Source organism: Panthera pardus, unplaced genomic scaffold (genome assembly GCF_024362965.1).
Source record: "Panthera pardus isolate Hobbes unplaced genomic scaffold, ASM2436296v1 HiC_scaffold_17, whole genome shotgun sequence".
In the NCBI taxonomy this organism is placed as follows: Eukaryota; Metazoa; Chordata; class Mammalia; order Carnivora; family Felidae; genus Panthera; species Panthera pardus.
Window position 1 is genome coordinate 3,813,875 of NW_026526732.1, and position 16,918 is coordinate 3,830,792.

The 16,918-nt window shown below is 44.4% G+C and overlaps 1 protein-coding gene and 1 non-coding gene across 7 annotated transcripts in view; both read left to right on the forward strand.

Annotated features, from left to right (window-relative positions):
• PDE10A (phosphodiesterase 10A) overlaps window positions 1–16,918 on the forward strand; it is a 599,454-nt gene that overhangs the window by 525,501 nt on the left and 57,035 nt on the right. For 5 of the 6 annotated variants that reach the window (XM_019412750.2, XM_019412748.2, XM_053904295.1 and 2 more), the window contains 3 exons: window positions 5,000–5,142; window positions 7,617–7,709; window positions 10,505–10,691. In XM_019412750.2, the coding sequence (XP_019268295.1) occupies window positions 5,000–5,142; window positions 7,617–7,709; window positions 10,505–10,691 (423 nt within the window). The remainder of the gene's footprint in view (window positions 1–4,999; window positions 5,143–7,616; window positions 7,710–10,504; window positions 10,692–16,918) is intronic. The other variant, XM_053904296.1, reaches the window with a different exon arrangement.
• TRNAK-CUU (transfer RNA lysine (anticodon CUU)) lies at window positions 7,111–7,183 on the forward strand. Its single transcript has one exon. It is a non-coding gene; the product is annotated as a tRNA-Lys (tRNA).

Sequence of the window (16,918 nt, forward strand, 5' to 3'; positions counted from 1 at the left end):
TGTGCAAAAGATTTCTCATTTGTGTATTCCCACTTACTTTTCCTTTTGTTGCCGTTGCTTTTGGAATCAGATCCAAAAACAACAAAAAGAAACAAAAAACAAACCAGAAAAAAAAAAACATTGCCAAGACCAGGGTCAAAGAACTTACTGCCTGTATTTTTGTTCTTGTAATTTTATGGTTTCAGGTCTCCCATTCAAGTCTCTAATCCATTGTGAGTCAGTTTTTTCATGTGTTACAAAATACGAGACCAGTTTCATTCCTTTGCATTCTGGCTGTCTAGTTTTCCTGACACCCTTTATTGAAGAGACGACCCTTTCCCCATTTACATTCTTGCCTTCTTTGTCACAAATTGACCATCTGTGTGGACTCTCTATTTTGTTTTTATGCCAGAACCATACTGTTTTGATTATTATAGCTTTGTAATATCGTTTGAAATCAGGGACCGTGATACTTCCAGATTGGTTCTTTCTCAAGATTGCTTTGGCTGTTTGAAGTATTGTGTGTGGAATTTTAGGATTCTTTGTTCTAGTTCTGTGAAAAATTCCATTGGGATTTTGATAGGGATTACATTGAATCTGTAGATGTTTTGGATAATACAGTCATTTTAACAATATTAGTTCCTCCAATCCATGAGCATGGAGTATCTTTCCAATTATTTGTGTCTTCAACTTTTTCCATCAGTGTCTTACAATTTCCAGCATACAGGTCTCTCCTTTCCTTGATGAAATTTGTTCCTCGGTATTTTATTCTTTTGATGCAATTGTAAATGGGATTGTTTTCTTAATTTCTGTTTCTAATAGTTGGTTAGTATATAGAAATGCAGCAGATTTCTGTATGTTCATTTTATACCCTGCAATTTTACTGAAGTTGTTCATTAGTTCTAAAAGGTTTGTGTGTGTGTGTGCGTGTGTGTGTGTGCGCGCCTGCGGAGTCTTTAGGGTTTTCTCTCTATAAAATCACGTCAGTTTTACTTGTTTCTATCGAATGTGGATGGCTTTTCTTTCTCTTACATCACTATTCTGGCTAGAAGTGCTAATACTCTGTTGAACAAAAACGGTGAGAGTGGCATCCTTGTCTTATTCCTGATCTTAGAGGAAAAGCTCTCAGCTTTTCATCATTGAGTGTGTTGTCCGTTCTCACTGTGTTGGTCTCTTCCCCGTGTTGGGCGAGCGTCTTTATGACCGTTCTTGAGTTCTAGCTAAGTTACCGATCTCCATTTCATTAGTTTCTTTTTCTGATGTTTTATCTTGTTCCTTTGTTTGGAACATATTCTCTATTTTCTTAATTTTGCTCAACTCTCTGTGTTTGTTTCCTTTTTTAAAAATGTTTATTTTTGAGAGAGAGAGAGAGAGAGACAGAGCGTGAGCGGGGGAGGGGCAGAGAGAGAGGGAGACACCGAATCCGAAGCAGGCTCCGGGCTCCGAGCCGTCAGCACAGAGCCCCATGCGGGGCTCAGACTCACAGACCATGAGACCATGAGCTGAGCCGAAGTGGGACGCTCAGCCCACAGAGCCCCCCACCCCAGGTGCCCGTCTCTGTGTTGTTTCTCTGTACGAGGTGAGACAGCTGTCTCCCCCCGGCCTTGCAGGGGCACCTTGTGCAGCTCTCATCGTTCGGCTTCCCCTGGTGCCTGATGTTCTTTCACACCTTTGCGGTCATCTCAGCAGCCGGATGTATTCTTGTTAGGCCCCCTCGTGAAGGGTGTGCTAAGACTTGACAGTGCTACACGCGGAAGGACGTGTCAGCGCCTCGTTCCTGGCTGACGAGAAGGAGAATGTCAGGCAGCAGCTTTTAGAGGATGCAGATGTACGTACGACCGTACGTGGGCCTCGGCTGTGGAGCTGGCCTCCAGGGCAGCTGACCTGGGGGACATTTGTAAAACTTGGGGCTCCAGACGAGCGTACGAGCTCCTTTCTGAGAGGTACTGGCGAGCTGTGACAGGGCCGAGGAGAGCACGAAGATGGCGTCCTCGACCAACCGCCCCTGATGCTCCTCTGGGGTCTCCAGGTGGGCAAGCCCGCGACGGCTCCTCAGGTCGAAGCTCCGTGACAAGTCCACAGGCCTTTTTCACAGGAAGGAGGGGTGTGTTTCAGTCTGTTGTCGGCGTCGTGCCCTGGGGGGATGGGGCGAGGGGTAGCCTGGATTGTCGCAGTCCTGTAGGCCCCGGTGATGCGAGCCCCCCGCCCCCGCCCCGGCCACCAGAGCCAGGTGATCAAGGAGGACCCCCTGTGTGGACTGCATACCAGCGCTTTTGTGTGTCCCAGGGCTCCTGCCCATCTGGCAGGCACTTTAAAATTAGCAAAGGAATCTCCTTCAGGTGCATTCTAGGAGCTTCTCCAACTGGTGCTTGTGCGCTGGTCCCTGAGGCAAGTGAGTCTGTGTGTGAGCCCCTTAAGGCAAGCGTCCCAGGTTCCCATAGCGCTGTGGGTCCACCGGGTGTGGCCCCGTTGGTTGTCAAAGCCGGACATCGTAGGGGCTTAGGATATGGGGATAGACGTACACATACACACACGTGCGTGTGGATCCAGTCTTCGGTTTCACTTGACGAAAGTTTTTATCGTGAAGGATGGTCGAATGGCTTCACGTGCCTTTTTGGCGACATGAAGATAATTGCATCATCTCTTCCTTTGTTTTATTGCTATTATGAAATATTAGAGTTTATGACACTGAACAGTTCTGAATAGTTTTTAAGTATTATAATATGTTAATTCCTAAGTCTGATTTACTAAAACTTTTGTTTATGAGTTTTCTCTGGGTTCCAAGGTAAATTGGTCTGCGATCTGCTTTTTTGTAGTATCTTTGTCAATTTTCAGTATCAGTGGCATAGCAGGGCTTCGAAAATAACCGAAAAACTTGCGTTCTTTCTGAACATAGGGTGGAAATTTATTTGTTGAAGATTCTTAAGTGATTCATATTTGAAATCACTTGGGCCTGATGCCTTTTATGGGGATAATGCTTTGATAATTTTTCAATTGTCTGTATTATTCTGTTTCTTCTTTTTTTTAATGTTTGTTTATTTTGAGAGAAACAGGGAGAGTGACAGGGGCAGAGAGAGAGAGAGAGAGAGAGAGAATCCCAAGCAGGCTCTGCACTGTCCACTCAGAGCCCGACACAGGCCTCAGTCTCACGAACTGTGAGATCATGACCTGAGCCGAAACCAAGAGTCAGATTCTTAACTGACTGAGCCACCCAGGAGCCCTATTATTCTGTTTCTGTTCAGATTTTTCAATTACTTGTCAACTCACTTTTCTAGAAAATTGGCCGTTCTGTTTAGATTTTTATAATTATTAACATAAGTATGTGCCAAAGTATTAAGCATTTAACATGACCTAGTCAGTAGGGATGCAAATTTTGCTTTTCATAACGTAATCACTAATAGTTCAGGACCATTATTATTATTTAAAAGTTCAAGATACCATGAGTTTGCAGAATAAGTGGGCGATTCTTCCGTTTGCCAAAACACAGTCCCATTACTGTCTCCCTAACTTGATGTCGTTCATCCTTCCTCCAATATTTATTGAGACTTCTTGGGTTACGGAAGGCTTATGTGTTTTAACCTAAGGGTTGGCAAACCTTTCTGGTAAAGTTTTACGTTCCGTGGGCCAAACACTATTGCAGACACTCAGCTCTGCTATTGTAGCAGCCTTAAATATTGCGTAAAGGAACGAACATAATCCTTTCCCAATAAAATTTTATTTATAAAAACAGGCAGTGGGCTGGCTTTGGCTGATGGACTTAGTTAGCTGACCTCTACTCTAGGCCTTGTGCTGGGCATTTGCAATACTATGGGAAAAAGAAGCAGCTTCTGCTGTCCCAGAACTCACAGGCTAATGGAAAGAGACAAACTGTCAAGTTCTCATAATCTTAATATGCAGTAAAATCAGTCCCTGGCACAGCCTGTACTCAGTGAATGAGTACAATCTATAAAGACAAGTATGTGATATGAGATGAACCAGTGTATCTAACCCATGCTGACTTCTTTTCATTAGACCAATAAAGTAGTTTCACATGAGATTATAGATTTTCCGGTGGCCACAAGGTGGCCCATGTCCCTCTTGCACAGACTTTTGTGACGGCTGTTTTTCTCCAAGAATCAGCTCTTTCTCTCCGAGGAATGAATCTCATGTCTAAAATCTGGGGTCTGAGGTTGCCGGAATTCTCCAACCGTAGTCCCGACCCGGCAGGGTCAGTGGGATATGTTAGCATTAAAGAAGTAACTGCGGAAAGAGGCTGATGAACGAGTGAATGGCAAAGTGAACAGAGCGTTCCAGTTAGAAATGGAAAAGGGTGTTTTTATTACAAGAGCCAGGCCACGAAAATAGCTAGCATGAGTTCAAACACGCGGCCTGCCATTCACTAGCCATGGGATAGTGGATGAGGACTTGCCTCCTGCCTCGGTTGTCCTCACACGTAAAGTGGAGATGAAAATGCTCCCTGACTTAATGTTATTACCGTGAGGATGAAGTGAATCAAGGCACCCGGAGTGTGTAAACGTGTGGGCACCCGGGAAACGCTTAGTAATAATTACACAGGATCGCTAGTGCAGCAAGCAGGAGCAACAAACGTGAATACGAACCTCACGAGAGATTACGTTTCGTATCTTGTTCACGACCGACGTGTCGCGAATACCAGCCCGGCAGAATGGCTCACCCGGGGGGCACGAGGGTAAGCCCAGAGGTTCTGGAAGAGGGACCGGCGTGAGGGAAGGGCTCTGAGGGGGCGGGGCCGGTAACTGCGTTCCAGCCCCTTCGAGACCCCTGCGGTGTCGACAACAGCACGACGCGCACACCCCGCGGCTGTTTGTTGGTCCGTATCGGTGCCGGCCGGTGTCAGCACGTTAACAGAGTGTTTATATGCTCTTATTTGTTTAGTTACCGCGCTCATTTGCTGCCCAGGTGGAGTATAGGTCAGCTGACATTGAGATTTGTGTCTGATAACGTTTGCCTTTAAACTCTGAATTTCCCGTCGGCTCACTCTCGCTTTATCGTTTGTCTTTAGATATATGCAAAAAATCTGGTGAATGCCGACCGTTGTGCACTTTTCCAGGTAGACCATAAGAACAAGGAGTTATATTCAGACCTTTTTGATATCGGAGAGGAAAAGGAAGGAAAACCTGTCTTCAAGAAGACCAAAGAAATCAGGTACAGCTAGAAGTAGAATGTCCCTATACTGCGAGTGCGGCCGTGCAGGTGTTCCGTTACCCACCTTTCTGTGCCTGTTCACAGGTATGCTGACAGTACTTGTCATACTGTGATATCATTCCCACCAGGACCCGCCTCCTGAAGGTAGTACTTCTGGGAATGACATTGCAGTGCCAGCGAAACCGCGCCTAGGAAGCTTTAGCGTCACTCCTGGAAATGCCGTCTTCCGGAGGCGGTCCTTTTGGAAATCATGGTGGAAAAACTTACTAGTGCTCCCAGGTAGGTAAAGGAACATCCCACCTGGAGTCTGCAGGTCCTCTGTGTAGGAGCGGCGGGGTATCGCCCCCGCCCCTTCCCAGCCGACGGCGGTCTCAGCGTCCAGACCGTAGCGGAAATGGACCTGATAGACTGAATGACTTAAGCACACGAGTCCGTAACCGAACAGCTGGTGTGGTCAGTCAGATAGCACACGCCCGCTGCATCTGGAAACTACAGGCTTCTTCGTTCCTTAAGTGGCAGCTGCCGTCGCTCAAATGGACGGAATGGGGTCTGACTGTAAGGCGTGCCTGCCACAGTCGGGTCGCACAGTCTGAACCGCTGCGGGGAGCACCGTCACTGACGCCCAGAGATCGTCCTTGCGTTCCTTTGCTTATACGTCTCGTGCAACTGTTTTTCCACGCAAGAGCGTAAGGCGCTCTGGTGGTTGCAAACGCCGTAGGAAAACACAATTCCTCACGGACTAAGTTCCGCTCTTCTTTGGTCTGTCGTGTAAGAGAGCGGATCAGGTGCCAGAAACGTGCGTGTGGCCCCGAGCCAGGCCTCGCCACTGCCCCTGCCCCTGAGCACTTCCCCTTCTGTGCCGGGCCCTGCATTCCACACTCACGGATTCGCAGTCCGAAGTCGTGGCACTGTTTAGATTTGTTATTTTTGTTTTGTTTCTGGTGTATTTGCTTTTTAGCCCCTCAGTAAGTCAGTCTGCACGTAGTCATTCAGGTAAAGGGAGTTCTCTTGCCGAAGGCTCAGTGTCCCTTAACGGTGCTGGTATCGATCTCCTTTTGGAGACGGTCACTCGAAGTTTGCGTGGACAGGCCTGGGAGAGACAGCGAGGGGAATGTGCCGGCCGCGCTCGCTCCAGTGGCCAGCTGATGCCAGCCTTGTATGTGAGCGCCTGCCTTGCCAGGGCCTCCGCTGACAGAGGCAGCCAAGCAGGAAAATCAGGCATAAATCATGAAATGTTTCTAACACTCTTTTCCTACAGCCGTCTAATTTGTTCTGTTCGTCTTGCTCGAAGCGCAAGAAAACCAGGATGAAACAAGCTTGCTTTCTATGCAATGTTGGGTTTCATTTTTAAGAACGTTCATTCTCTTCTGTGTCGACTTTCCTTTTATTTTTTCCCGTAGGGAACAGCCTTAAAGTTGAGCTTTATTTCAGGAACAGTGATTTCCTATAATGTCGAAATGTAATATTACAAAAATTATTTTCCAGCTTTTGAAATCTGTAGATATCATAGACTGTAGACATCTTTCTTAACTAACTTTGAAACGAGCGCATGAGTTATGATGATATCACAACGAGAAACCTATAAGATGAGAATATATTTGTAAGAGAAAATGCTGATATATCAAAACATAATTAAGGGTAATCAAAGAAAGCGTGCATTTTGACTTTTTAAATTTGGCAAATTAGAGAATGAAAGATACTAGACATTGTAAGTTGTGTTATTTTTAGGCAGTGCTTGTGTTAGAAATGCCTTCAAGTCCTAGTCCTGCATAGTGTCTCAAGTCAGGTGTAAACTCTCGTGTAACCTATGAGTTTGGCTGTATGTGTGGTGTGGTGGGAAGTGCACTGGTGTGGACCTCGTTTCTGTTGTGCCAGCAGTATTTTAGGAGTACTGACAAATTACTGAACCTTATGGGCTTCCGTTCACACCACAGTGAGAATTCGTTAAGAAAATTTATGTTCAGGAGTGCCTGGCTGGCTCAGTCGGTAGAGCGTGAGGCTCTTGATCTCAGGGTCATGAGTTCAAGCCCCGTACTGGGCATAGAGCCTACTTAAACATGAACAAATAAATAAATAAATAAAAATAGGTATAAATAGTTAAAGAAAACTTACATTGCGTCTTGTAAATTACAAGGTGCTTTGCAACTATACAAGATTATTATTGGTCATGAGAGGAGACTGCTAGTTCATTGTTCAATTTCAACTTGTGACCCAGTGTAGTTTAACGTATTGTGGATTATATCCTACAACAAGCTCTCCCGTGATGACCGTGCAGTGGTTTTCTACTTTACCTTTCCGTATTACGTCCTAATAAGGTGATTTTGAATACGTAAACGTAAAATTAGTGCGAGTATTTAAAATGAAACAATGCTTTTTCGCTTACTCTTTAGTGGGTGGTGAAATGTTCCATGTTCCGAATTATTTGACATCATCTATATTTTAATTAGCATGTCCCTCTGGTTTTATATCTGCAGATTTTCAATTGAGAAAGGGATTGCTGGTCAGGTAGCAAGAACAGGGGAAGTCCTGAACATTCCAGATGCCTATGCAGACCCACGCTTCAACAGGTAAGAAATAGCTTACGGCCCATCCTTCTCTCTGTCACGTCCCACTTGGCTGGAGCCTCTGTAATGACGCGCCCCCAGTTCCCCACCTGCCATCGCCGTGAGGTCCTTCCTCCTGGGCGCTCTGTGACACTTTCTTTGAACCAACTCTCTTATCAGTCCTCACGTGTTTTCAGATATTTATAAAATGATGGACTGCAAACCACTAATGCTGTCCAGCTACAGGAGATTAAGATGCGATAAACACATTTATACAGGAGCAGTTTAAACTTTTAAGGCTGCTTTCGTTTTTATTATTATTATTATTATTATTATTATTATTATTATTATCATTTTATTATTGTTATTATAGTATTCTCATTTTTTCCTGGGCATATTCTCCATCAAACCATACCTTACAAGGCAGTAACCTCTCCTGATGAAATTTCCTACCTTGGAATCCCTGTCCCATCATTAATTAACTCTGGAGTCACCTGGAGTGACCTGGAGTGAGTTACTTTATCTCTTGGAGTCTCAGTTTTCTCATCTTTAAAATGGTACAGTGATGCCTATTTTGTAGGGTGTGTGTGTGTGTGTGTGTGTGCGTGTGTCTAAAATTAGAGAAAATACTCATAAGAGATCGGGCAACTTTGCAACAGACAGAAAGCAGGGGCTCCATGGATTGCCGCTTTTATTGGATATTATTCAAGTTGGATATCAGATGGCTTATAAAGGTTTTTTATTTTGTTTTGAGTTTCTTTGGAGAATTAGAAACCAAATTATATAATCTCATTTTAACAGATCTTAAAAATTGAAAGTCTCAAGATTGATGCTGTGACTGGTAGGGATGTAATAGTTCAAATATTTTGGCGTTAGTGTTCTATTAATTCAAACATTTGGTTTACTTTAAGAGGCAGTTAAATAAACAGTAAGCATTTTTTTTCAGAAACTTGATTAATGACGAACATGTGCAACTTGTATATAAACACAACTTTATCTTAGTAATGTTTTATCAATAAATTACGAGCATGTAGAAAATCTCAGGTTTTTTTCCAAAAAACCCCAAACTTATTATTTTAGCGCTTAAACATTGGAAATATTTATATATCCTTATTTATAAAACCGTTAGATAAAAATTTTATGGGTCAACGTTTAAGAACCATGAAAAGGCAAACAACAGACTGTGAGAAAATATTTGCAAAGCTTGAATCTGACAAAATACTGTCTCCAGAATATGTAAACAACTCTTCCGTTGTAATAGGATACCTCTACTGTAATGAATAGAACCCCACATTTTTTAACAAACATTTCACAAAAGAAGATGCATGAATGGCCATTAGACACATGAAAAGATGCCTGATGTGAGGGAGATGTACTTTGACATGAGATCTCGTTACACAGCAGTGGGAACGGATAGTTTTTCAACAGTGGCCCCGGCAAGTGCTGGCAAGGATGTGCAGAAGCCTGGGTTCTCATACTTTGCTGGTGGGAATGGATAAAGGTGCAGCCACCGTGGAGACCAGTTCTGCAGTTTCTTGTAGAGTTAAGCACATACTGACCGCGCTCAGTCGGCTGCACTCCGAGGGATCCAGAAAAGCAACACGTATCCACCCAGAGATTTGTCTGCACATCTGCAAAACAGCATTTTTCACAATTGCCAAAAAACTGGCTGTCAGCAAATACTAATATCCATGAACTGGTGAGTGGGTAAATAAGACGGATATTCCATACCCTGGAACACCGCGCAGCCATGAGGTGCCGGACCACTTGTACCGTGGTGCCTGCTACCATATGGATCAGTCTCAAAACATTACTCTAAGTCCAGGAAGCCAGGCACGAATGGCCGCCTCTAGCTATCTGGCTGTGTCTGTGGAGCTGAGTCCTATTTGTAAAAAATATTTTCTCGAAATCGGGAGGCCGCAAACATTTTCTCTTAAGGATCAGTTAGTAAGTATTTGGGGCCATAACGTCTCTGGCACGAGTCCTCAGCTGTGTTGCAGCGTGGTGACAATCCATTCAAGAATGGTGCGGTTGTGTTCCATTAAAACTGTTAACAGGGGCGCCTGGGGGGCTCCGTCGGTGAAGCGTCTGACTCTTGATTTCGGCTCAGGTCATGATCTCACGGATCGTGAGTTCGAGCCCCACATCAGGCTCTGTGCTGACAGCTGCGGAGCCTGCTTGGGATTCTCTCTCTCCCTCTCTCTCTGCCCCTCCCCTGCTCTCTAGTTCTCTCTCGTTCTCTCTCTCTCTCTTTCTCATATGAATAAATAAATATACATTAAAGAAATAAAAATGTTAACAAAATAGCAGAGGGCTGTTTTGGCCCCTAGTCTGCAGTGTGCTGACCCCTGCTCTAAATTCGTAAGGTGATAACTCCCATTTAAGTTTGTTTACTAGCAAGTTACATCTCTCATAACATACAGCCAAGTCCAAAAGAACGCCATTTTACCGAATTTATTATATTTTTTCCTCTGCATCCGGTTTGTCTGTGTTGACCTGAGCATGCTGGATTCTCAACACCGGATGATAAACTGAAAGCCCCCTAGAGACCGTTCCGAAAAACTCTTGAAAATAAAAGAACAGGTTGGTTAGGACGCGTTTGAAAAGATTTTAGCTCAGCACTTCCAAATGTCACACTGTCCTTGAATTTAGAAGCTAAGTGGCCCCATTACAGTTCCTTTGTAATGGAAGCATGTAAATTGCAAAACTCACTTGAGACTTATGACGGAATGTATAGTTCACTTTCTTCTGTGTGTGTGTGTGTGTGTGTGTGTGTGTATGTGTGTGTGTGTGTGTTTTGCTCTCGAACGCTACCACAGGGAAGTGGACTTGTACACGGGCTACACCACGCGGAACATACTGTGCATGCCCATCGTGAGTCGGGGGAGTGTCATAGGCGTGGTGCAGATGGTCAACAAACTGAGCGGTAGTGCCTTCTCGAAAACGGACGAGAACAACTTCAAGATGTTTGCTGTCTTCTGTGCGTTAGCCCTACACTGTGCCAATGTAAGTGACGCTGTTTTAAATGTCTTTTTACTACTCCGTATCCACTTTGAACCCTTTTAGGTAAAGCAGTGGAAAGGTTTCTCCCCCCCGCCCCAGCATTTCCTTCACAACCCAGAAAAGTGATTCCTGGTTGTACATATTTCAGGAGAGGTCTTAAAATGCTTTGGGAAAAAACAAAACAAAACAAAAAAAAAAACTCTTCTAATAATTTGCATTTGTTTCAAGACGAATCTGTTAAAAACAAAAATGAGGTTATCTAAAGGTGCAGTGTTCAAATATAAGGTTTACTCATCACGGTATCTACGGAAATGAGTAAGGCAATGTTATCTAAACCCTTACTGTCTGTCATATGCACTGCATTGGAGACTCGTGTGCAAAAGATGGCAGGGACTCCTGGGTTGACCCCCCCCGGGACAGTCCCACTCGTGAGACTCCGTGGGGCACGTCTCAGCACGGTGGTCAGATTAGGGGTCAGTGCGCTCGACCCCCCCCAAAACACGTACGTGTGCCCTCGTCACTGAATAATCTATTAGGTGAGTTCCCGTTTGTTTTGTGAGGCCTCGCTTTAAAATAGTGGAGATAAACATTTGATATTAGGTAAACTCTGATAATCCTTTAATGATATTACTGGCATTTAAAAGTCCGGGAAAATTGTAACCTTTACAAAGCTAAACCAATGTAAATGGGAGTTACCACCATACTAATGTGGAAAAGTGTACTTTTTGGAGATAGAACCTCGAGTTCCATAGGGACAGCCACGTAGCTGATGGAAACAGCTGAGAGATGATTAGGAACAAAAGTGGCAAAAAACAGTACTCTGGTGACTAGGGACAACCGTATGCAACTCAGTGCTGTTTAGTAAGAACACCCCTCCTCTGCGTCACCCTGTGCCCTCTCACAGGGACCTCTCCTGTCACCCAGTTCATCAGAAATACATTAGTACAGCCGGCAAATACTTTTTGCTTTAAACATTTTCTGTACCTGTATTTCTCATATATATGTAGAGAGAGAGAGAGAGAGACAGGCTTACATTTGTTTTCTTTAGTTTAAAAGTTGCAGAGAGGGGACCTCTGGGGGGCTCAGTTGGTTACGCGCCCAAGTCTTCCATCCAAGTACTAACCAGGCCTGATCCCGCTTAGCTTCCGAGATCAGAGGAGATCGGACACGTTCAGGGTGGTATGGCCGTAGACATGCGCCCAAGTCTTGATTTCGGTTCAAGTCATGATCTCACAGTTTGTGAGTTCAAGGCCTGCGTCAGGCTCTACACTGACAGCACGGAGTCTGCTTGGGATTCTCTGTCTCTCTCTCTGCCCTCCCCCCCCAAAATAAATAAGTAAACTTTTAAAAAAGTTGCAGAGAATATAATTTCTAGTATATCCTGAATATTGGTTTTTATCGGTTTTTTAAATTTTCTTTAGTGTTTTTATTTATTTTCGAGACAGAGAGAGACAGAGCATGAGCAGGGGAGGGGCAGAGAGAGCCAGAGACACAGAATCTGAAGCAGGCTCCGGGCTCCCAGCTATCAGCACAGAGCCCGACACAGGGCTCGAACTCCCAAAACTGTGAGATCATGACCTGAGCTGAAGTTGGATGCTTAACCGACTGAGCCACCCAGGCACCCCTTTATGGGTTTTTTTTAAATGTTTCCGGTGGAATCTACTGTAGCAACTTGAGAACATTGTAGTGCATTTAAATATAAAACAATACGGTTATATGATCGTAAACTCTAGCATCATTCTTTTCTCTCTCTGAATATGTATTTCTGTACCCCACAGAAGTTTGATCTAATGTAACATGTTTTATGCTTTAAAGTGTTTTATTTATTAAGATAAGCTAAAACATGTATAATAAGTGTTAAAAACTAATTTTGGCTTGTGATAGTATATGTCATTATGTGATCAAAGTAACCATGTTATGAAATTTTGATAAATGATTATCAAAGGTAAAAAATATCAATTATTGGAAACTGTTCTATCCTAATAAGATGTCTGTGACTTAAAAAAATGGCTAATATACCTATAAATACATTTTACCTATTTTAGACTGAAACTAAGCTTAGTGTAAGTTTTTTATACTTTTTATTTTAAAATAACTTCAGACAGAAGGCAACGTTACAAAAATAATACAAAGGTTCCCTCATACCATTACCTGTGCTCCCCAGTGTTGGTATGTTGCCATTTTTACCTTGATTTTCTTCTTTCCTTCCTTCCTTCCTTCCTTCCTTCCTTCCTTCCTTCCTTCCTTCCTTTCTTTCTTTCTTTCGTTCTTTCGTTCTTTCTTTCTTTCCTTCTTTCTTTCGTTCTTTCCTTCTTTCCTTCTTTCTTTCTTTCTTCTCTCTCCATCCCATTCATAGATGTTGTGTTTCTCTGATCTGTTTGAGAGCGTGTTTTAGACAAAATGTCCCCTAACGCCCAAGTACTTTTGTTTGTATTTTCTAAAGGCAAGTACATCATCTCATTTTTCCACTGCAGAATTTCAAAGTCCAGAAATTCCCGTTGGAACCGTACAAGTTTGTTAGGACTGTCATGACCCGCACTGCAGACTGGCTGGCTTAGACAACAGGAAGTGATCAGCCACAGTCTGGCAACTCCATGTCCCATTGTATCAGTGACTTTGGTTTCTTCTGAGGCCTCTCTCCTTGGTCTCTAGGTGGCCCTCTTCTCCCTGTGTCTACATACGGTCCTCCTCCTGTGCATGTCTGGGTTCTGATCCCCTTTGCTCAGAAGGACACATGTCCTACCGAATTCAGGCCCAGCCTTTTGACCTCATTTTACCCTAATCGCCTCTTAAAGGCCCTGTCTCCAAACATGTCACGTTCTGAGGCACTACAGATTTAAGGTTTCAACATAGGAATTTGGGGACTAAATTCAGCCCCTAACCTATGCCAGGTATCTTACCTACAAACTTCTTCTTTTTCATGTTTATTTTATTTATTTTGAGAGAGAGAGAGAGTGCGCGAGCAGAGGAGGGGGAGAGAGAAGGGGAGAGAGAGAGTCCCAAGCAGGCTCCGCAGCTGTTTGCGCAGAACTCGACGTGGGGCTCGAACTCACGAACCCTGAGATAGTGACCTGAGTCGAAATCAGGAGTCAGACGCTTAACCCACTGAGCCCCCCAGGCGTCCCTAAACTACAGACTTCTTTAGTGTCCTTTCATCTGGACCCATTCCTTACTCTTGGCCTTTCATGACCTGGGTATTTTTTAAGCATATAGGCCGGTGATTTTGTAGAATGTTTCTTAATTTAATTTGGACTTGTCTGATGTTTCCTCACGATTATATTGAGGTTATAATTTTGGCAGGACTCTCACAGGCTGATGTGTCCCCAGCAGATCCCCTGAGCAGGGACACATCCTTTGGTGACGTTCGCTTCCTCGTTTGGTTAAGGTGCTGTCGGACAGGTTTCTCCTCTGAAACGTTTTCCCTTTTTCTCACCATTTGAGAAGAGATTTTACCTAAGCCTCTGGAGTCACTTCCTCTTTCTCTCTTTCCCTGAGATACATATTGACACCCCTGCTCTTACACCACAGAATTCCTTCTAGCCACCTCATTGCCATCTTTGGAACTTTCTTCTTTGACACTGAGAAATTCGATTCCCACTCTTCAACATCAATTTTATTCCTGCTTGTCCCTTTTCTCTCCAAGGAGGCCTGAAGTATTGCTTTCGTTAATAAGGAAATAACAGAAAACATTTTATTCAAAATGCAATTTATTTTGCTTTATTCAAAAGCAATTTCTCTTCATTTGAATTCCACCTGAGCTAAGATATGGAAAAAGTGATTTTAAATGGTCGATCAAAAGTTATTTTAAATGATTTATCGTCTGAAAACTTATTTCTGTCCACCTTCGATATTTTGTGAAAGCTTTAGAAACCATTATTAGATCTCATTAATACCATATTTTATATTTCCATTTGTTTTAGGAGGTTTTTATACTAGAGCAATTTAAGGAAGGGGTTAATTTGAAATGGGAGGTGGACAAAAGTCATTTTTAGGTCAGTGTATGTGTGGAAGTTAAGGAGGTAGAAATCAGTCCTCTTAAGGTCTGTCCGGGATTCCATGGGTTCCTTGAAGAACGCATCACTGTCGGTTTAAACACTCCTGAGTTGGGGAGGAGTTAAGACGGCAGAGAAGCAGGGGGACCCTGGGCTTTCCTCGTCCCTCAAACACGGCTCTATTGAGGTCAGATTTTTAGAACACTCGGGAAGTGGCCACTGCAGAGTGGCCGAGGATCTCCACAGCTGGAGGGAGACTGCGTGACAGGTGGGAGGTACGTGGAAATGATTTGGGGGAGAGAAAGACGGCGGTGTCACGGAGGGGGAGGGAACCCTTTCCGTGGAGAGACAAAAGGGAGAGAGAGAGGGAAGGATTGGGAAAGTGTGGCATAAAGTTTGCACAAGGGGAAAACCTCTTTGGCCCACAGACGGGAGAGCGAGAAGTACTGAGTGTCCCGGTTCTCTTTTGCAAACAGCACTTGGAGCTCAAACTGTGAGGTTTTAGAAGCGCATGACTTTCTCCGGGGCGGAGCCGTGGCCTGTGCCGGCCCCGGGGAGGGGGAGGGAGGGAGCTGGCCCCGGAGCGTATAGGATCTCCGGGGCACACTGGGAGAGAACAGTCCCCTTCCTGGAGTACTGTTGGAAGAGGGTTTTTTGCCTCCCAAGGATAAAAGACCCTGCAGGTGCCATCCAAAGGCCTTTTGTCAGCAGGGGACAGAAGTGCACCCGGAGGAAATATAACCTTTGCTGCTTTGAGCGGTGTTACACCATAGATTCCGCACGCCGTGCAGGCGTGGGACCGTTTCTCAGGGACAGAGGACGTCACACGGCGTGGAGAGGCTCGACTCCAGAGGAAGGAGGGCACATCCGTGCGGTGCCCTGTGCTTTTAAGACTTTGAGTTTTGAATCCCAGCCCTGTGCCAAAGATAAAAGGCAGGACAGTCGTGGCGCAGGGCGAGCTGACCGCCCTCGCTGTTCCGTGAGGGCTGCCTGAACAGGGCAGGGTGTGAGATCCCTGTCCGAGGACCAGAGATTGGGGTGGCGCCATCTTACCCCCAACACCAGCACGGTGCGACCTCAGAGTGCAACACACAGGCCCCCGGTGGAGGCAGGACCCGTTTACGCCGAACCCCGCCCCGCCGCAGGCCTGCCAGCTGCTTATCTGTGGGGGCCAGACTGACCCTGAGCCAACGCAGCAGGCCTCTCCTGAAGCCCAGCACAGCCAGCACCTTCCAGGCCCCAGGTGTTCTGAAAATCAGCTCCTTCAGAACAACACCTACAGTTCTTTTCTTCTTTTCTTCTTTCTTCTTCGTTTGTACTTTTGGAATCAGGCTCCTAGTTTCTTGTTTGTTTTGTCGTGTCCTTTTCTCTTTTTTTCCATCAGGCTTTTTTATTCCTTTTTTCTTTTCTTCTTTTTTTCCTTTCTTTTTCTTTGGAATCAGCCTTCATGTTTTTTGATTCTCTGGGTTTGTATTTTGGCTCCCTTTCATTTTCTCTTTTTTTGGGGATCAGGCTTCCCCCCCCGACACTTTTTTTCAGGGGTACTTCAACAAATAAAGCACACCTCATTAAGGTTCAAACACTCCCCACTACAGGCGAGGAGCTCTGAAGTGGACTGACCAGTGGGAATGAGCAGTGGAATGCGTATAAGATACACCAGAAACACTTCCTGGAGTGCTAGGCCCTGGACAGTGTATGATTTCTTTCTCATATAGCAGTACTCTCAGGTGCAGGAAATATAACATGCTTTTAAAACACCCAAAAGAGTGGGATGAGGTGGCCTAGTGGTTATGGTGATTGACTGCTAAAACACCCAAAAGACAGAAACTTAGCCAAAATGACAAGACAGAGGAATTCTCCCCAAAAGAAAGGTCAAAAAGAAATCACAGCCAGGGACTTGCTCAAAACAGATGTATGCAATATATCTGAACAAGAACTTAGAACAACAGTTGTAAGACTACTAGCTGAGCTTGAAAAAAAAAAAAAGCATAGAAGACACCAGAGAAACCCTTGGTGCAGAGGTCAAAGACCTAAGAAGTAATCAGGATGAAATAAAAAATGCCATAACTGGGACGCAAAACAAACTAGACATACTGACAATGAGGATCAAGGAAGCAGAGGAAAGAATCATTGATACAGAAGATAAAATTATGGAAAATAATAACGCTTGAAAAAAAGAAGGAAAGGATATTCTATCACAAGGGGAGACTTAGAGAACTAAGTGACTCCATGAAACAA